This window comes from Serinus canaria, chromosome 1A, assembly GCF_022539315.1.
Source record: "Serinus canaria isolate serCan28SL12 chromosome 1A, serCan2020, whole genome shotgun sequence".
Classification (NCBI taxonomy): Eukaryota; Metazoa; Chordata; class Aves; order Passeriformes; family Fringillidae; genus Serinus; species Serinus canaria.
Genome location: NC_066314.1, coordinates 71,941,906 through 71,963,028, shown reverse-complemented (window position 1 = coordinate 71,963,028; position 21,123 = coordinate 71,941,906). Strand labels below are relative to the sequence as shown.

At 42.2% G+C, this 21,123-nt stretch overlaps 1 protein-coding gene across 1 annotated transcript in view; it reads right to left on the bottom strand.

Moving 5' to 3' along the window:
- Positions 1-345: 345 nt before the first annotated feature.
- ST8SIA1 (ST8 alpha-N-acetyl-neuraminide alpha-2,8-sialyltransferase 1) overlaps positions 346-21,123 on the bottom strand; it is a 103,564-nt gene continuing 82,786 nt past the window's right edge. The window contains exon 5 of the mRNA XM_030238025.2: positions 346-12,068. Within this exon, the coding sequence (XP_030093885.1) occupies positions 11,582-12,068 (487 nt within the window). The 3' untranslated portion in view covers positions 346-11,581. The remainder of the gene's footprint in view (positions 12,069-21,123) is intronic.

Sequence of the window (21,123 nt, the reverse complement as noted above, 5' to 3'; positions counted from 1 at the left end):
GAGCCAGCCACAGAGCAGGAGGTCTGAGATGTCAGATGGAAGCTCAGGGAAAGTGGCAGCCAGCACCTTGCAGCTACAGGAAGAAGCCAACAGAGGCTTTCAGCAGTGCTTCCTGGGCTGCTTGCCTTCAGATAACCTTCAGATAACCCGTCTGTTTCCAAGGTCAAACACCAGGGACTTGGGATAACCCAGTGGTATTCCCTGGTCCCCTGTCAGGGCACATCTTCAGCATGGCTGCAACTCCAACATATATTGGTGCCCTGTGAAATCACTCACTTCTAAACACCTCCGTGAGGTAAATGCAAAATTATCAATTTTGAAAAACCTTGGCCTGGCCCATTTCTGTTCTGGTCGAGCACAAAACTTCCCCAAGTTGCCCCAAGTTCCTTTCAAGTGGCTGTGCCTACTGGAAATGGAACGGAATTCTCAGAGTTTTAGTTTGCATTGCAGCTTCTAGCCATAAGCAGCAAAATGTAACAAACCACAGTGAGTTATCTCCTGGCACAGGCACAGACTTTGGATGCAGGATGTGGGCTGAGGGCAGGAAGTGCCACATGCAGTCACAGTGCACAGGCATCACCAGTGCAGTGCAGTGGCATCACCAGTGAGCCTGACTGATCTCCCAGCCAGCGCAGCCCCTTGAGCCCACGCCTGGGAACAAATAGGATGTGCTGGAAATACAAACAGATTGTCCCTCCCAGTGCAGGAAAGAAGATGATTTAACTTTAGGAACAGAGCAGTTTGTTTATTACTATCCTAATGGTAAGGGCCTGCTACCAAATCTGAGTCTGAGAGGGAAAAGCAGTCAAAAGGCAATGTGGTTCACTGCAAAACCCGCTAGAAGCATCTTCTTTCCACTTCCCTTCCCTTCTCTTTTCAGAATTTCTACACTACAGGGCTCATACTAACAATCCATCTCAGGGAGACAACATTCACGTAAAAAGACATGCAAGTTTTTACATTCATCATCATCCACATGCTACATTTCACAGCTCATTATCAGAGCAATGTTCCGCTCTAGAAAAACATCACAGCAAGGCACCTTTCATTTCCTTGGTGTCTTTGTTTGCTTGCTTTTTGCTGGAGCTTTCAGAAATAGCCAGATGGAAAAAGCATTAACACAGGTTAAAGCCAAGTGTCTGGTATGTATAAAACCAAAAAAGTTTAGAAGTCCTTGTAACTTTCATGAGACTTAAAATAAGAGATGCTTGTATTGGTGCCAAATGTTTTTATTATTTGGAGCTAAGGTTCCACTTTGCAGAAGGTCCAGAGATTCATCGTGCTTCCCCAGCCCAACAGGACTGGACACCTGCGCCCTGCTCCAGTCTGGGGGCTGGGCCTGTGTGAAATGGTGGGACAGTTACCCTCCAAGCTAAGTGGAGAGGACCATTCAAAGCCCTGACTACTCCCACTCAAGCCAGGGCTGCTGGCAGGGAACCCTGAATTCACTGCTCCCAAGTTAAGAGACCTCTCTCCTGAAACAACTGGAAAACAGAAACTGATACAAATCAGGACTATGTTATTTAAATTATTCTTCTGTGCATGTTCAATGCACAGTTGGTAACTATAGTGCAGATTTGGTCCCAAAATTTGCATGCAGCTTTAGTCCAACATGTATCCAAAGCTCTTCATAAGAACAACTTGCCAGGGTGGTATTGAATATGTGAAAATTCGGTCTGGTAAGTTTTGCCCCTAGATAAAGATTGGGCCTGTGCCCATGGGGCTGTACTTCCAAATTTATATTTGTAATATTTGATCACAGTAAGGATTATTGAATATATTGAAAAGCAAATTTCAGATGCAATTTTGGCCCCACAAGAAGAAGTCCATGATTTGCCTGGTAAAGTTTTACAAAACAGAATGACTCTAAATTGCCTACTAGCTGCAAAATCATTAACACTGGTTGTTCTCATGTAGATCAGAGTGAAAGAATTATTAAGGATTTGGTCGAAATTTGAAAACAAACTCAAATTCTACATCGGGTGGCTTTAAAAAGGCACATTTAACTTTGAGATAATCTTTGACATTCTGACCTTATGGTTATGGAACTGGGCCTGGACAAAAGCAACTGTTTATACTACTTATATTTGTAGTTATTCTTGAAATAATAGCTGGCTGTATGATACAGGGGTCTGGTTAAATATGGAGTAGAGACTAGACAAGGTAGAGTCTTGTTAGTCTCTAAAAAACAGGGGGGAATGATGCCAAACTTCTTTTTACCTTTTTCCTTTTATATATATTCTGTGTATTCTTTACACATCTATTTGTAGTTCTTCAGCCTGTTATTGTATTCTAGTTTCCCCAGGACATTTCCCTGCCCTGACAGAAAGACAAAACCCATTCCAAGGCCCCCATCCTGTCTTGGCTCTCCCTAGGAACCAAGGCTGGGACCAGCTCTTTGAGATGTATTTTTATAAACACAGCTTAGTTCCCATCTAAGGGGAGGGGGAGCAGGATTCAGAGGGTTGAACTGGGAGAAAGTGCCTCACCACTTATGTCTCTAATTGGTTACTTTGGTCAATTATGCTAATTTGCTAAATTTATAAAACTGTATTCAGCCTGTGGGGGGGGGGGGGTGTGGGCATTTTGTGGATGTCTGCCCCTGGAGGCCTCCAATAAAGACCAGCCTTTATAATACCTGTACTAACATTATCTCCAAAGTGTGTTGTTTTCTTTCTAGGTTCTTTAAGGCATCAGTATCACCATGGCAGTTACAGGCTGTTATTAAGGGGAAAAGTCTGTTTTTAACTGAAGTTGAAAGCTATTTTGGAAATCAATTTCTATTTTGACACCAGATTGAGTATGAGTGCACTATGATATACCAAAGATTCAAAATGTAACTATGTTCAATTTAGGATAAAACCCAAAGACACTAGACAGTTTCATAAACTGGGTTTTATGAATGCCAGAAAATCTTTCAGTTTTTAAAGAGGAAGATAATTTGCTGAGATTTCATCACTGAAAACATAAGTACTGTTATGAAAAGAAAATATTGCTCCCAAAACAGAAAAAAAGAGTGAGACCAACTTATTTAAGAAAACCAGCATTTGAGTTTAGAATAATGCCTTAAATATAAATTGTCATTTTAAAAAATAAGAGAGAAGAAAGAAGTATTTCTTCCTTGCAAACACGATCATAAAAGGAGAGTTGCAGTCAAAAAGCAGGGAGAAAAGATCATCCCATTCTATCAATAAAATCTAACAAAATTATTTGATGGGAGGAAACACTTGCAGACATAGAATCCATCAAAAATAATAAATCGAGGATATCCAATTCCCAGTTACAGCCAGTGAACGGTGAAGCTTGCCAGTGTTGAAAAATCCTTTTTTCATTTTCACTTGGCTCATCCAATGCCCTTGACAAACGGAGCAGCTCATGGATCACTTCCATGAGACAAGGATGTGACAGATCACGATTGGATTTCAACCTGCGATGCCTTTGCGTGGCAGAAGTTTGAAACACAGTGAGATATTTGCCTTATAGAAGCAACCAACAAACAGCAAAAAACTGCTAAACTTGTGGGGGGAAAAAAGAATTGGTAGATAACAGGATTATGATACTTTGACTAAGTATCATAATCTGACAGTGCTTTAAAATAATTTCAAATTTTCATAGGATGAATTCCCTCAGGTTGAGAACAGTCAACTAGTTGAAATCCAGGCAATTCTATTGATTTGATTGAGTCAGAACAGTGAAAGAGAGCAGAGAATCCGGTTTATAAATTCAAGGGTGTGACTGAGAGGAGAAAACCTTCTTTTCTCTTTATAAATGCACAGCTCTTCCCTTCCTGCAATCCAGGTGTGCCCTGAACAGAATGTTCCTATTTTACTTCCTAACAAAAGCATAAATTCACTCAGACAAAAAGGGTAGTTCATTTGCTTGTTTTCATTGTTCAAAACAGATAAGCTTAATAAAAATTTCTGGTTTTTTCACTTTGATTGCCAAGCATGAGTTAATTCTCACAATATCTGAGCTAAAAGTAATCTTCATTCACATAACAGAGAAATCACCACAGGAAGAAAGACTTCAAAACTCTGGGATAAGTAGCAGTTTCCTCTACTTCGTTCAATTATGAGTTAATAGAGTAATAAGTACTAGGAAGATGTAAAATGCTGCATACAAATATTGATAAACCTGAAGTGGTTTTTGCCTCTCAGGTAATTTTTTAGGTTTAGGGCCAGAGGAAAGTTCAGTGTAGAGCAGAGAAAATTTTAAGCAACTTCTGAACAGGGCAAGTTTCACCCCAGCACAAAAACTGAGAGAAGGAGAAACAATAGAATAAAGACTTAACATCAATTAACAGCTTTGGGTTCCAAGCATTTAAATCTATGCTTCCATCCCTTCATCTTTACCAGAAATATTGTGTCCTTTTGTGCATTCATCTCCTTTCTGATCTTTGCCTGCTTCTTTGGCCACCACTACTAAATGGCAGCAGACAGGGCTTTCAGAAGAGCTGAACCTACATTTTAGGAGGAAAAAAAAAAAAAAAGGGGGATATTTTTTTCACATGTAAAATTTTTGCTTTTTTTTTCCTCTGAATGATTTGAAACAAATTATTCAAGATACTAACCAGCATCTGAGCTATAAACTTCAGGCTATTTTATTTATATTTATGTAACTGTGTGCCTATATATTATTTAGGGAGTCTTCAGAGCCCTCTGAAAAGGGTAAGAGCTCTGACTGACTTTTTGTTCCACTGTCAATGCAAGGTGACGTGTGAGCAAGAAAAAAATCTCCTGTTTCATGCCTCTGCATGGCACAATTATTGGAAATGCTTATGAAGCGGGAGTTGCAGGAGCACTGAAAGCTGACCTAACCCAATATTACCTCAGTGGGGATTTCATTATTGATAGAAATAAAACCACAGTAGTTTCTGCACTCTGCAGCATCAGGCAGTCACCTTCCAGTGACCTCCTCCTACATGCAAGTCTCTTACTCAGGTAAGATGGCTTTTGGATGCTCAGATAAAATGATTTCTATGTGTAAGTTTTGTAACAGGCCAAACCCTGCAGTGACCAAACCATAATACACTAAAGGACATAATTCCCAGTCATTTCCACCCTCCTTGTAGCTTTCAGTACAAAGGCCAGGCCTTTAAAACCAGTCAACACATGACTGATCTGCAGCATCAGAGTCCTTGAAGGGCCCTCTCCACAGTGGGAGACATCAAGCAGGCAGAGCTGTGGCTAAAATATCTTTTCTTTTTTCCTGTCTGTGCAGCACACTCTGTATCATCTGCCCAAACTCTACAGCTCAAGAGGCAGCAGTCAACTCACGTGCTCCAAGGAGTCCTGCCCGACTACTCCAAACCAGCATTTTCCTGAAAACTGGACATCTCCTGGCAGTTTCACTTTGCATACAGTGGGTACCCGAAAAGAAACTTGTGTTCCTGATGGAGGAGTGTTTGTTTTCAGCACATGGAAGGCTTATTAAAAAAATTTCAAGCATTTCCTATAAGAACACATGCACAAAAGAAAAAATAAGTTGCGATTATGGCACTTTTGCAGAACACCAAAATCTTTGTTGGAGATATCTGAGTAGAGACTCAAATTGATGTCTCAGTACTCCAGATGATGCATTTATTTTCAGTGAAGAATTTTCGTTTACTAGCAAGATAATCACCCAATAACAAAGCTTCCTGCAGAAGGAAGATTCCTTAAGTTGTTGATAAGAATTCAGTTTGAAATATAATAAAGTTCTGTAATTGTTTCCTTCCAATTAACAGAAAATAATGCAACTCGTCTCTGCTATGGGTCCCATCTGACTGAAACAATTCATTGAATATACAATTAGAAATCAGAAGGAACTGTCCAAAAGGTACTCCAGTGTTTTTTTGAACACCACATTTTTCATAAGCCCAGAGAACAAGTACTAGTGGTGCTGCTTTCTTAAACTCACTCTGGATTCACTCACAGGAGTTAAATCCAGGATAAAAGGAGAAAAAAAAAAGTTGAACTTGGAAGATGAAGGGCTCAAATAACACAGTAATTTCCACATGGTCAGAGTGCTAAAGGTCCTTTGCTTTAGACAGTCCCCGATAGAATAAATATTCAGCTCAGCAGAAAGCTGACCCCACAGCAGAGGGAGTACACAGTCAATAATTAAAGATACAGCTTTAATGGACCTTCCTGTGACTTTCCAGGCATTTCAAGTGCTGCTTAGAGCAGGCTGGTCTCCAAAAGGATGAGTTACCACCATTCCCAGCAAGCCCAGCACTCCTGACTGTGAAGCAGGACAGGACTTGCCATAGCTGGGGGCATAAGCTGGTCCTGGAGCTGCATCCCCTGGTGCTGAGCCCAGGCAGGGGGCATTGCTGGGCACTGGGCAAAGCCACAGAGGTGGCTACGAGGAACAATCAGCCTCTTCCACAGGGGGAGAACTCCAGCCCCTGCTCTGCCCTGCACAGCTGGGCCTCACAGCCACAGCTGGAGTGTTTTCACACTCCTGCAGAGAACTCAGAATGGCCAGAAGGAGCCTGAATCTGGCAGTGCCTCTCTCCTGGTTGCACCAAACCAAGCATTTTCAATTAGCAACACATTTTTTCCCCCTACCACAACAGCTGAAAAGCAGAGCGAAATTCATTCTAAAGCACATGCATTAAGCTGAAGGGGCTGAATACTCCAGGGCTCAGCCTGCTGCAATAAAAACTGATGAAAATGAATAATCAGAGAGAAATGAGTAGCTGTTTAGGTTCTCACTGCTGCCAAAAAATATTAGCCAGGGAGGATAGGTTAAGCCTCCTGTTGGCTCTTTGCATTCCACTTATGTAAATGAGTTTGTTAATATTTAACAAAAAGAACTCCAAGTCTTTTACTAAATGTTCTGTTTAGAAACTACAAAAAAGTCAAACATATGATAGATCCCAAGAGGTAAAGTATGGGAATTCAAGGTAACAGATATTATTTTACAACAACTGCCTTGAAAAACACATCCTTCTCTCCTCTCTCTCTTCTCCAGTAAGGCAATTACCAACACCTGGCTGAAGCCATATTTTTTATTTGGAGCTATTTTGAGCTCTTGGTGGATATGTCAACAGTTTAAAAGAAAAGCTTGTTCAAACTACAAAACATATTAGCTGCCTTATGGCAAGATTTTTTAAAATCACACTTCTATCCCCAAAGGGAATGGTCATCTGGAAGGACAGGGAGGAGAGATCCTGCAGGGTAATGGTTTGGGGCAGAAAGAGAAGTCCACATTAAGAGGAGGTCACTGCACACTAGGACAGCTACAGTACCCAGAATACCCCTCAAACAATCATGGAGATGGGGAACAGGCATTTCTGGACAAAGCCTGATGAATTTTGCTTACCTGGAAAAATCAGCTAATGGAAACTCCACCATGTGAGCTTTTGAAGGAGGCCATGATTCAAGACAGCAGCTGGCTAGTTCATTTTATATCTGTGTTTTGATGGGAGTGGCAGGAAAAAACAGCTTGTCCTTCCTATAACCTGGACTTCTTCCAACACTTACTAATCTATTAAGCTGAAGAAGAGTCAGAGAGGCAGCAAATGGTGAGATGGCTGTCACCTCCTTCCTTTTCCTCACTTCTAAATAAAAAGTTCCCTTGCACCTTAATTACAGGCAAGGGTGAACCCGATACTAGGTTAGTATTCATGAAGCTGTTTCCAGGAGTGGTTTTCTATAACTAACACGTTTCAGGACACTAAGTTTCAAAAAACAGATGCTTTGCTTGGTTTCAGCTATCATGTGCTAACTCAGCTGCCTAGAAAACAACATTAATTTTGAGGAAAATAACAAAAAGATGAAAGTAGTGAAGTCAAAAAAACAGCCAATATTTCCATATTCTGTAAAACTTCAGCTGTAACAGAGGCTTAGACATTTGACTTTAGTAGCTGCCTCATACCAAACTTGTTATCTTAATTCCAGCAAAAATATAATAATACAACATTGATGAGCATGAGTTCTTAGCACTGTAACAAAGTCTGTGCCAAAATTAGAGATGTTTTTGTTCTCATGAGCACACCTCCCACTCCCTTCTCTAGGATTTTACTTTGCTGGTTTCTGTTTTGCTTGTCTCATCTAGAAAGAACTCCAAGAGGCTTCCTAATCAATAAGGAGGGAAAGTTTCACAAAGTTTAGTCACAAGTTCAAAAACTGGTCTTGATTTCCTCAAGAACATATACAGCCCCAAAAAGATTGTATCGAGAGGGATTCCAGTGCATACCTTCCTTGTAACGGTATTCAATTTATTCTTACAAACATGAGACAATGATGGCTCCACAGGCAGAGCAATATTCTAGCACTTCTATCCCTTGTCAGCTTTATGATAAAATTAATAACTATGAATAGTAACAAATCATTTGGCCAGCCTGAACCAGTTTTTATTGAAGGTGAACTGCAGTGGCTTTCAATCTGGCAGATTTGTGCAGCTTGATACACTATCAGGGAAACCCAGGGACTGGCAGTGGAAATAGAGGTGCTGCAGCAGGGAATTTCACTAACAAATATTAAGATTTCAAAAGACTTCACTAAAAATACAGCAACACAAGCAATGACCTCCCTCCTGAAGATGGATAAATTCTCAGGCCCTTCCATGCAATGCCATATTTCAGTGGTCCTACACATGGACTGCTCTCCTCCAAGGTATCCCCAAGGCAAGTTCCACACTCCACCTGGATGAGCCTGCACTCCAACATCTCTCCCAGGAACAGCCACTCTTACGTTCCCAGCTACTTGGTTTTGCCTTTTTGACTGCTCTTGCTGCAGAAGACTTGCAGTGCTCTCCTGCATCCCTTTTTATCTGCTGGGCAAAAGGCTGGTTGCTGGCCAGCATTTCCATGGACTGACAAGCTAAAACAGATTTTGCCTCTTAAAAGTGACATTTATTTTTGTTTCTCTCCTCTTCTCAACTGCCAGTTTTCTGGAAGTTATAGATGTGGCTGCCTTATACTGTGTGTGCCAGTTATACTCCCTGTATGTAGATGTGAACAGAGCCAGAACCATAGATTTCTCCATTATCAGCTGCACATCACACACAGCCTGGGTGCCTCCTGCCCCCACAATTCCTTGGAAGCTGTCTCCAAGCAAACATCAGGACTGCAGACACCAGAAGGGGCTCACAAAGGCCTGAGGTTCAGTCCTGCCGAGGTGGGGAATACACCTCCAGGTATCCAGGGCACCGGCTGAACATGAACAAGCCAGGTATTACAAAACACAGGACTGAGTTTTCCTACAAAACCACTTGTTCTTTTAATCCAATTATTTTCCCAACACACAGAATAAATAATTACCGAGGGGTTGGAGAGCTGCAAGAAAGGTTCAGAAGTGAATTCCTAAGTACTGGTAAAAACACCAGAAGATGACCAGCAAAGAGGCAGCTCCCCCTCACTCTCCTCGTTCCCTCCTGCTCTCAAGGAAACACTGGCCCCCTGCTGATGTGCCATTTTTAGCGCATCGTATTCCAATGTTGTTTTCACAGATAATGTCATCTATAAAGCACTCAAAAGTGCAAACCTGATGCACCCAATAAAAACCATACAGGCACCTCTTTGTCTCCAAGAAAGGCAGCTCAATCAAATTCTGCCATAACAAGCAGAAAGGAAAACATTTTACTTTCAAATCCTTCCTCACCAAGTCACCACATCATAGATAATGCACTAATGAAACAGAATGAATTATCAGGTGATGTTCCATCAGTGTGCTGACTGTACTTTTAATGAAAACAGGGACAAAGATAACATGGGCTATGAGGTACATTCAGATTCTATCAGAACAATAGCTAGAACACTCCAAAATCTCCACCTTACCCTTTAGCACTGCCCTGTAATCCTACAAAACAGTGCCCACTTTATGCTTGGAATAACCATATTCCATATTATGAAACATATGTTTAAAAAGAAAAACATGACTATTTTTTCCCCAGTTTCTTACACAGAGTGTTGAACTATTCATATTTAAAGAGCCATGGATTTCACTTTTTTAAAAAAATTATTTATATCTGTAGAACTTGCAGCTGGTAGTCTACAAGGAGAGACCTTATCAACACTTGAGAAGACACATCCCTGAAAATACTAGAAACTTGGAGCTAGAACAGGACAGGAAACTGTTGTCGAAAGTTGACAGTTTTGTTGTTCCAACACCTTGACTAGATTTTCGATAATAAGATAATAAGAAAGAGAACACTGATCTGGATTTTTCAAGTTAATAGTGGCAACATCTTGCAGCTTAAATTGTGCTGCAGACCGAGCTGGGATTCTCCTCTTGTCCTCCAGTGCTAAACCAAAGCAAACAAACAAAACAATTTCTCATTTCCACAGTGAGAGGACCATCTGCTGCCCAAGTAACAACCCAAAATAAAACAGTCCTTCAGGCACTGTGCACACTGACAGGATTCACCACTGCGAGCAGGGCTGCCTTGCATCAGGCATACCCTTCCTCTTTTTTCCTTTTTCTTGCTGGCTGTGCAGCAAGGCTGTTTTATTTCCCAGACTCTCTTTAAGCAGAGACAATCTCATGTAAGAAGTACAAGTCTTTAAGGCTAATGTTACAATCCAAGCAGAAGAGCAAGTCACACGCAGAGAAACAATTTTCAAAGCTTCAACTGATTTTAAATGACACTTACATTCATTTCTGCAATTTTCCTGCTGTAAGCACAGGAAGAACCTCATTCTACATTCCACTGAACCCCTCAAATAACCTCAACAGTCCATGAGCATCTGGAGTCCAAATGAATACAGAATTAATCCCTAAGGCTGGACAGAAAAACAGGTCAGGAACCATCCCTGCTATGAAAGTCACTGCAGAGATCTTGCAGCAGGTCACTGAAACCAGGCTGCACTTCACTGCTGGTTTTGTAACATGCTTTATTTTCAGACCAGTTTGCCTTAACCAGCTCCAGCCCATAGTACAGCACTGGCATAACTGCAAGTGCAGTGACCTGAACCATCCTGATAAGACCTACAGCACAGAGGTCTATCTGTCCCCAGCAGCAAGGCATTCCTATGACATTCTAACCAGATTCTTAGCACCTTCACTCTCCCAAGAGTCTTCAGAGGAGCTAATGGTGCTCAGCTCCTTGGGCTTTCAAGCCCTTCCTTTTCCTTCCTCAGAGGAGGGGGTGACACATCAAAAATAAAAGTAATAAAAGGAAAAGAAACAGAGTCAATGACACACACATGCTGTCCTACACACACACACACCCAAACAGAGGGAAAAAGCAAGGAAAAAGGAAAGTTCTACAGGGTGCTGACCTGGAATGAAATGGAATTTGGAAGAAATAGTCATATTTGGCACTGTCAGAAAAAGCTTATGAGTGGCCCGGTTACTCTCTGAGCCTTAATGCCCTTTTTACACTTGTCACTTAAAAACATCCCTGGAAAGTTTAGCTGTGCTGTTTCTGACATTTTTTCCCCACCACTGCTGAATGGACTTGATGGAGAGATACACTCATCCTCTCCCAGTTCCACAAAGCACTAAACAAGAAGGACACATTCCATTTGGCCTTCAAGTAGCATTTTTATGGTCCATGCAGATCCCTTTAAAAACAACCAACATAAACCAGAACTCTCTGTTGGAGAGCATGGAAATTAAAAACTCCTGATCTCCCAAAGTGACTCTGATCCTCAGGCTGAAGTCTGGGTTAGAGGGTCCTCACAAGGTTCGAGCTGCATTCTCAGTACACCGCTTTTATGAAGGAACCAAAGCTGCAGGAACTCCTCGGGCATGGCGTGGAACCCGGAGTCGGGCAGGACGTTGTCATAGTAGTGATGGCTGATGAACTTCCCGTGCAGGTCCACCGAGAAGGGCCAGAAGCCGTAGATGGTCACCTCCTCACACAGCCCAAGGGCAGCACTGACCAGGAAGAGTCCCGTGGAGAGGCGCTTGGCGTGAATGCCTTTGCTCTTCCAGAACTTGCCGATGTCCCGCAGGAAGTTGGGGTTGGCAAACAGGACAGCCTGCTTGGCACCGAAATCCTCCAGGGTGTAGTAGACACGCAGGGAGGGTCCTGTCCCTGTTTTCATGGAGAAGGCTGGCATGTAGATGTAGCTGTGGTTGTAGACCTTCACACTGTCCACAAAGGCTTTTCGGGACCACAGCAGATTCTGGAACCTGGAAAATCACAGAGGAAAATGAGCTGGTCACACATGGGTTTTCCCAGATGTTTCAGAATCTGCCTAAGGGATGCTCCTTATACCCATATTTACAATTCACTGCACACCTTTTCCGAGCCCAGAGAAAGTCCAGACAAACTTCTGGCTGACACAGCCTCTCTTTTGAAAAGAGACACCTGAATAGAGAGTTGGTAACTATCTGGCATCCTGCTAACTCCAAAACCTTTCTGATTTCATCTTCTTTAAAAAAAACAAATGAATACTGACAACATTCCCTCAATCCTTTTTAGCAGTATTTTTCGTCTGTCCAAACATTCAGATTTTTCAGGTATGGGAATCTATAAGAGAAATTTTCAAATCTGTGTTGTTCTTGTTCTTAAAAGCAGACAAATATAAGAAGCCAATTAGATTAGGAGAGCAAGGTATATATACAGATCATTCCTTTGATATCAAAACAGCACATTACAATTTGTTTAATTGTCAATAGCTATTTGCTGATGGCTGTTTTATTTCTGATGTTTGACTGACAAACTGCTCCACAACCGTTATCATGGACTATAAACTTTCCCTGCCATATCCCAAAGGTGGGGTTTCCTCCTCACCTTTATCAGTTGACAATGTCCAAAGCCTTCAGTGTGCAAAGCTTACTACACTAAAAACCACTTTTGCCCAAGCCTCACACGCTCCTTACATTGCAGCTAGGCTGCTCCCCGGCATGTGATCTCCATTTTTCCCTCAGCTCCCAAATGCCTGTGTTGCTGCCTCCTCTCCCTGTTTCCTGCAGCCAAGGCAGATGTGTCATGACTAATTCCCTAGTCAAACACCAGAAGAGTCAGAACAACAAAGTTAAGCCAGCAGCACTGGATTTTTTTTTCCTTTCTCTTGTGCAGGCAGAAATAGTTATATTAATATGCTTTGAAATGGTTATAAAGAGATCAATTTTATGTATAAACCTCTTTGAAATTATAACAAGAATTACACAGGTTTAAATAGAATGCTAGATGACCTCAAGAATAATTAAACAAAATTTCAGCTGAAATGACTGGAAACAAACAACCCAAACAGCTTCAACAGCATTGGAATGTCTCATAATATATGCCAGGTCTTTTTGTACTTTTTGTTTTGGCAAGAAAAAAAACCAACCCTGAAATATTCTTGATAAATTGAAAGGTTTTGTCGACATTTTTAATATTAAATATTTTGTCTCTTGATTTGCTACAAGGTTCTTGCAGAACTTCCTGAACATGGTATTAGAATGAAGCTGGTTTGAAATCTGAAGTCTGTCAGGCTCTCACTGCTTCTCTGCAGATCTGCTCCTACTGCATGATGCTATTTGCTCACTGGCTTCCAAGTAAGACATCAATTCAACCCCAACCTACAAAAAAATCCCAATAATTTCATAACTTATTGCATTTGGCATTCTTTTCTGTAGAACCAGCCAAGACACAGCTTAGTGTAGAAGGCTGGCCAAGACCAAGGTGCCTTGGCAGAAATTCACTGTCTGCCTCTCCATGTGGGCCTCTCCCTCCATCACTATCAGACCTATGACTGTTCCCCAAAATTAGCTTTACCAGCCTCTCTTCCCAAGGAGTAGCAGGACAACCTGCAGATTACCAGCTGCATGAGTTGGCTCCATCCTACCAAGCTTATTTTGTCTCCATCAGGACACTCTCACTGAAGGGGAAAAAACAAAAAGGAAACTTCAAGCTTAATTCTTCTGATCTTCACCTGAGTGCTCAGACCCCCAGTAACCAAACATTGTCCTAATATCTCTAATCACTTTGGATGCAGTCACTGGGCATCGCAGGCTCCCACTTCCTTCCACAGTAAGGGGTGTTGAGCAAACACCTTGATGTTGTGGGGTCCTTGCACCTTGGCTGAGGAAGGGCCAGAGGCACGTTCACTGTCTCTCCTGAAGCACCACATCCTTTCCTACTTAGAACTAGTTCACAAATTTTACTGTAGAGGGCAAATAGTTGTGGTTATTCTAAACCTGCATTTTCTAGCAAAATTACCATTCTTAGAAAAGCCCCACACAGCTCACGATGAACACATTAAAACTCCTCAGTCTCAGAGGGCCAGAGACTGTCTCTGAATATCCATTTGCTATCACTGCCACAGCATTTGCAATTCTTCTGGATAAATCCCACCAAAAGCTTTGAAGTAACAGGAAGTAAACAGCAGTGCCATGAGACCAGTGCATGGGAGGGTCCATGCAGAAGGGACACCAGCATTTGTCACCCTGCTGCAAACTGTCCTTTAGGAACATCATCACCTCCTGCAAACCCATGCCTCATTCCAACAGTCTGGATGGCAGTGCCATAGGCATCTTGCCCAGTTCAGCATGTGGACATTATACAGGTGGACAGGAGCCCATGGAGAAACATAAAACATGGCTGGGCTGATGGTCTAACAGCCAAAAAGCTGCTGCCCATCTTGAGCACCTCATGAAGGGACATCTTAGAAACAAGTGAAAATTTCTGTTACCTATTTGTGAAAATGGAAGCGCTCTCCAGCATTCTGACACTTCACAGGCTGGAGAGAAGCTGAGAAACCTGGGGACAAATGCTGTGCATAAGCAAGCTTCTAGAGCTGGTGCTGGAAGCTCAAGTGTGTTTTCCTTTAACTCCCAATCCAGACACGGAGCCCTGCAGGCTTTGAAGGTACCACAGCACACCCATGCCAGCAGGCAGCGAGAAGGCTACTCCACACTTGAGAGAGGGACCAGGAAGGCTTTTCCCTTGAGGCTTTGTAGTGCCCACAGGAGCACGAAGGTGTTTGTCTCCCACATGTCCTGGCACAGCCCTTGCATCTGCATGGGCACAAATGCCTTCCCTTGTGCCAATCCTCACCCAGAAGGAGGAGCTGCTGGTTCCTGGGTAGGGTGGGCTTCTTCTGAGCATCCAGTCCTCTCAGTGGCACAGCCCAGGAGCAGTGCAGCTCCACCACACATACAGCTTCCAAAGAAATGTATCAAATGATCTAGAGCTTTGCACAAGAGAGCATCTCAGGCGATGTTATCTCCACACTGCAGCTTGGAGCACGAAACGGCTGAACTGCTGTCAGGGTCCTGCCCTGCCCTTCTGCAGTCAAGCTCACAAAAACACGTGGTGAGTTGCTAGCATCTGGGTAAAACTGGAGCTGGAATTTTCCAAGCTCTGAGCAGCACCTGGAGACTCCACAAGCAGCTTGGCAATGTGCCATGATGTGTTCCAGCAGCTCCCAGAGAGGCACCAGTGGCTGTGAACCCTGGCAAAAAAAACATCACAGCAGGTCCAGCCCAGGCACTTATATTTCCACTGCACTCATCAGTGGACAGTGAATAACTCAGATCATCAGCACCACATGCTTCTGTCAGGTTCCTGGGAAAGATCAACATAAACCCAGCATCTTTCAGCAGCATGTGGAGGCAGAGCTGCACAGATATCAGTGAAATCGTTTCCTTGCTAGCAGCTGGAGAATTCCCTCAAATACTCTGCTCTACTTTTTCAGAGAGAAATATTCATCCAAGAGAAAACTGCCATGGCCCACTGTCATAACAGAATCACTAAAGACTTAAGAGCAGTAAGTGTTTTGGGTTATGTTTTTTATCTGTTTTTAATGTTCTTTAGCAGATACCTCAGGGACTGTGCTGCTCTCTGGTACTGAGAGACAGTTCTCAGTAACCACAGGGAATTTGCTGCAGTGACATTGAGCTGACCTTCTTGCATATAATTATGGCAGCATTCTCTTGCATCTTGGTTTCTTTTTGATCTCCCTAGAGAGTCGCTAGCTCGTGCCCATGACGATATCCCAGGCACTGACTGTCGGCATCTGCAAAGTCACAGGTTCAGCATTCTGGATTAACTGGGAGTTAACTTATCAGAGGGGAAAAATAAAATTATGTAATGAGTGGAACAGCTCAGATGCCAAAGAAATAGCATATTATTTTAAAATTATGACAGATAGAGCTCAAGGGAATAGAGCAGAAGGCATAAAGACTTATATTTGTTATGTCCCTGTGACAAACAATAACCTAACAATAACTATTTAGGTAATTTGATGTCAGCATTGGCCAAGAATGATTTAGCAATTTGCTGCAGCTGTTGGACTCTGCTTACAGCTGGGGTCAAAACAAGTCAGCTTGCAAACACACATCTGAGCCTCCTCTGCTGGGACAGAGTGGTTGTACTGCACTCATTCCTCAGAGTGCCATTCAAACAGCAGTGCCTTCTTTTATGCCCTGTGCTCTCACTCATATCCAGCTCTTCCTGATGATGTGCCCCTCTGGGGCTTGTGCAGACATCTTACTGACACATAGGCTGTGTCCCAATTAACAAATTGTTTCTGTGTGCTCACTCCACATGTAGCCATTTCTAGCATGCTTTAGGTGCAAGGCAAACTTTCTACTTGTCCACACAGGGAGCCAGAATTGAGCACATAAAGCATTATAAATGGATCCCATTTTATTTTACCCCAGCTTTCCCAACAATACAAGCCACTGTTTACTCACCTTAAGGATGGCTACCTGACTTAAGGATCAATTATAATCCTACTAAAGTCAACGGCAAAACCAACTCTGTTCCAAAGTGTTCTGTCTGACCTCATTTCAACCACCTTCTCCTGTTCTCAGTCTGGGTCCCCTCCACAAGCACCATGGTCACCCAGCTGAGAGCTCGTGGCATGAGTGGAGTGATGCTATTCCCTTATATTCCTTCCCTTTGCCCTTCTTCCCTTCTGGCTGTTTATGGACCAGATGCTCGTTGCTCTCAGGGGTGACTGACTCCCAGACTCACTCCAGCTCATCCCTTCCTGCTCAGACTCCACACTGTTGCTTCTTATGGACAGGGGCTTCCAGCCTCTAAGAGCCTGTTCTTCTCTATCCTCTCTGATACTAAGAATTAAAGACAGATTTGCCTCATTCTCCTTTTCATAAACCTTCGGAATGGTGTTTTCCGATGCAAGGATTCTGAGTACTTCCACCATCATCTTTAAATGGCCAAAAGTGGGGGGAAAACACTCTTTCCAGTGACTTTCTGGGCTAATCTGTTTCTTTATCATGCGCTGTCCTTAGCATGTAGACTTCAGAATAATTTGGTGCATTCGGAGGGTCCAGTGAGACATGGCAGAGATATGTTTTAATCCTCATGAAGAAGTAGGTTCCTTTTCTGACTGAATTAAGCATTAATTAGAACTTTTTAAAAACCTCCACCCATTCCTCTGTGGCCCTAGAAATACTAGATGTAGTGCCAAGGGAAAGCTGACTTTTCCAATGGAACACAGAGCCAGCTATCCTGTACAGCAAAACAATGAAGCATTAAAATCAGTGTTCACTGGTATTTTGGGACTGTGTGCGATCCTTATTCTGCCAACTCAAATTAAAATGTGCTTTAAATAGCTACCCTTTCCAAAGGCAGCAGAGGTAAACCTCATTTCTTTCTGTTATCTGACAGCTTGGATCTTAGCTTCCAGAAGATGAGCGGCTCATCTTAGTCTGAAGACAGCCAGAACAGCATAGACGTGAATTACTTGTATTGTTAAAATTGCTGCTGCCTGGTGTTTCTAAGTCTTCTGAATACTTAGAAAACTGAATACTGAATACAAACTCTTGCCAGCTGGAAGTCAGGAAGGTGGGAAAGTAGGAGAAGCAATGAAATCAGCTAGGAAAAACCCCAAACAGCACAAAACTAAGTCTGATATCTTTGGCATTGAATTTCACTGGACTACACTGCACGCCAGAAAGAGCTGAGCAGAAACATAATCAGATCACACATCTCAGGCTTTAATGGAAAAAGAATCACAACAAAGCCCAGACAGAGACTTTAGGAGATTTGCTTTGGATTAAGACAGTGTCCCTAAGACCACTGTGTCTTTGAGACAGCAACAAAACAGAGATTCATCGCCTGGATCTTCCACTCACATACATTCCAGACAAAGGTCCCTGGGGATCACTGCCCACAGGAGCACTGCAGAAACACAAGGCTAATAACATGACACCTTCCTGATTGTGCTGGTCTCCTGTGCTTTGTCACCCAAACACGAAACCTACCAAATGATTGCAGTTATGAAAGACCTATTCATAGCTGAGAACACTTTTGCTGAGTCTTTGAGTTCTCTCTTCAACATCATGACATCCTTCACACATTAATAATTTGCAAATATCAGTGAAGGTGACATTCAACTACATCCTCTCTTCAGACTCCTGGAACTCACTCCAAAAAAAACTGGAAAGAGAGAGGAAAACAGCAATGTTTGAATGAATATTCTTTTTAAAGGTGCTCTCTGCTACAAAAATTCTAGACTGAAGGAAGTTATTTAAAACAGCAAATGCTTCAACAGGGATTATGGCAAGACCTGTAACTAGGATGTGCTCTCTTTTGAATATGTAAGCACCCTTTTTAAACTTTAGTACGTGAATCACTGGTGCTCTCTGAGATCATGCCACAGCGGCAGCACAAATCCCTCTTAAAAACTGTCAACTAGAAGCTTGGTAAGAAAATCAGAAGTTCAGAGCCCATAGGAATATGTGGTGAATCTAAAATATTTGAAATGGGGTAAAATAATTTCATACAACTCTAAAATACATCAAAGAAGATCTCTGTATTTTTTTCTGTTAGCTGCTCCCACTGGGCAACCTCCCTGGCCTCCTAAGGGGACATGCACTGCAACTGAGCAATCAGCTATTGGCCACCTGAGTATGAACAGAGGAGGTGACAAATTGCTCTGGATCCAAACACGAGGCTGAAATTATAGGAAAAAAAGAGAGAAACAGCTGTCTGACAGACAAGGAAGACCCCTGCAGTCCTTGCACACAAAAGCTTGGACCATTTGTACAATTCCTGGAAATAAGCCAGGGGAATTCACACCAGCCCAAGGACTGCAGCTGTAGACCTTCATAACAAAAAGGCTTTCGTGCCATCTAATACCAATTTACAGCCATCCTGGTGCTGCTCAGTCATGCCTGGAAGCATTAGATGCTCCTCCAGGGCTTCCAGCAGGGTCCAAGGTGTGTTAATTGTTGCACATTGGATCTCTGAAGAGCCTTCTTTCCCTTCACCAACTCACACACAGAGCCTTAAGGAAGACTAGAAACAAAACCAGTATATTTTCAACTGCACATCCAAGTATTTTCAGCCCAGATTTCCTGATATTAGTGTAGTTTGTCAATGAAGTAACCCCAGTAAACCTTACTTCCAAATATTTGCCTAATCTGTTATCCTCTGCATCCTCCTAACCAATTCGTTTACCAATACTTTTTTATTTCATGATTGCCTCAATGCCTTTGTCCAAAGCCTTTTAAAAATTCAAATATACTCTATTTACTGGATATTCACATGCACCAATTCAAAGAACCCCCAAGTTTTGCAAGAGCACATACCTTTATCCAGGTGTTCACTAATACTACCTTATACTGTAGTCTCCACCAAATCAGCTAGAAGAGAGGGCAGGCTTGCAGATACACTTGAGCTATTTTTCATTTGGACTGTTTTTAAACAATGATCCCACTTCTAACACCCTCCTTTCAAGTACCCTCCACCCACCCTTTCAAGTACCAAGGCAGCTTTCAGTGAGGAAGTACACACACTGCACTTCTTTCATGGATGAGCCCAGTTCTGTCTACAAATTCATATTTACCCTGATCTATACCTTAAATTAATTTCAAATTATCTCAGTCTCAGCCTGATGAGCCTCCCCATGGGCACAGGGAATGATCTCAGTGTCTTCCACAGTGAGGAAAGATGCAAATAATTCATACAGCCTCCCTTTTATACCTGTTTTTTATAGCTGGCCAACAACTAACCATACACACACAGCAGGTGGGGGTGGGTGTTTTCTGTTTCTTTATGGCTTGTGTGGTTGCTGGAAAGAGGCTGTAGCACTAGGCTTTCATCCCTCTGATTAGTTGTTCTTGGAAAGTTTTCTATCTGCCACATAGGTAAAATATTTAATCAGCCAGAGTTTATTATAGATTCAATTTCCTTTGGAAACAACTCCAGCTTTTGGTAGGATGTTTCTCTGTTTCCATTAATCTCCTTTTTCTCTGTCCTTTAGTGATGTCTTCAGTAATTTCCTGTTACCTTTTCTTAAGGCTTAACAGATGCTTCTGGAACTTTGTCCAGTATGATACCCTCAGTAGAGTCCATTATTTTGGGTACATCATCCAGATGAATTTTCTAAGATGTTTCTCAGTGCTTAAGGCTCAGAATGCTACTTAAACTTCTTTTCAACACAATCAAACTGCCAAGTTTTCCCCTCAACTCTTAATGCAGTCTGTACTCAATCAAATTGCTGTAGCTATAACAATCTTGACCAAAATAATAGAACAGAATCAAAGTACAGATAGCTGAAATATGCTGGAGCTTTTTCTAATATCTTCAACTATTTTGATATCTGTGCAAGTTCTAGTTCCTAAACCTTTTTACCCTTGACTAACTTCATTTAAAGGAGACACAGTGTAAAAGAAGTAAGAAGCAAACTTTTTCCCCTGAGGTAGCTGGAAAGAACTACTATTTGCTAGGACAAAATAATGCTTTTGAAAGCCATTGAGCACTACAGAGCCCTCTATGCATTGCCTCAGGAAAGTGGAGCAGAACATTTGATTCCCTATTTCTCTTAGTTTCCAAATGCCAGTGAAGATTCAATGGCAGAAATATTTATATTATTTAGGAGCAACTTGATAATTGTGGTTGGTGGTTTCCCCTATCACACATCTGAAGATGCCATGGCCCCACCTCCTCACAATCTGAAATACTGTGCAAAAATACCTTTCTCCCTTTTGCTCCCTACCTCAGGGAATGGTCAATCCCAATGAATTGTCAGAATTGGATGGAGCTTGACTCCAGAAGACACCATTGGCACTTCTTCCAGATTCAGGCAGCATGAAAATAAGCTCATTTTCTTAAATGCTCAGGGCATTTAATCCTGAATTACAGTAGAAATTCTATCAAAGGACTTCAGACAATCACATTAATACTAAATAAGTTCCACATGCTTTATGTGATTACAATAAAGATACAAACACAGATTAAACCACTCTTTTGAAGTATTACTGACTAATCAAACAGGAACAAAAG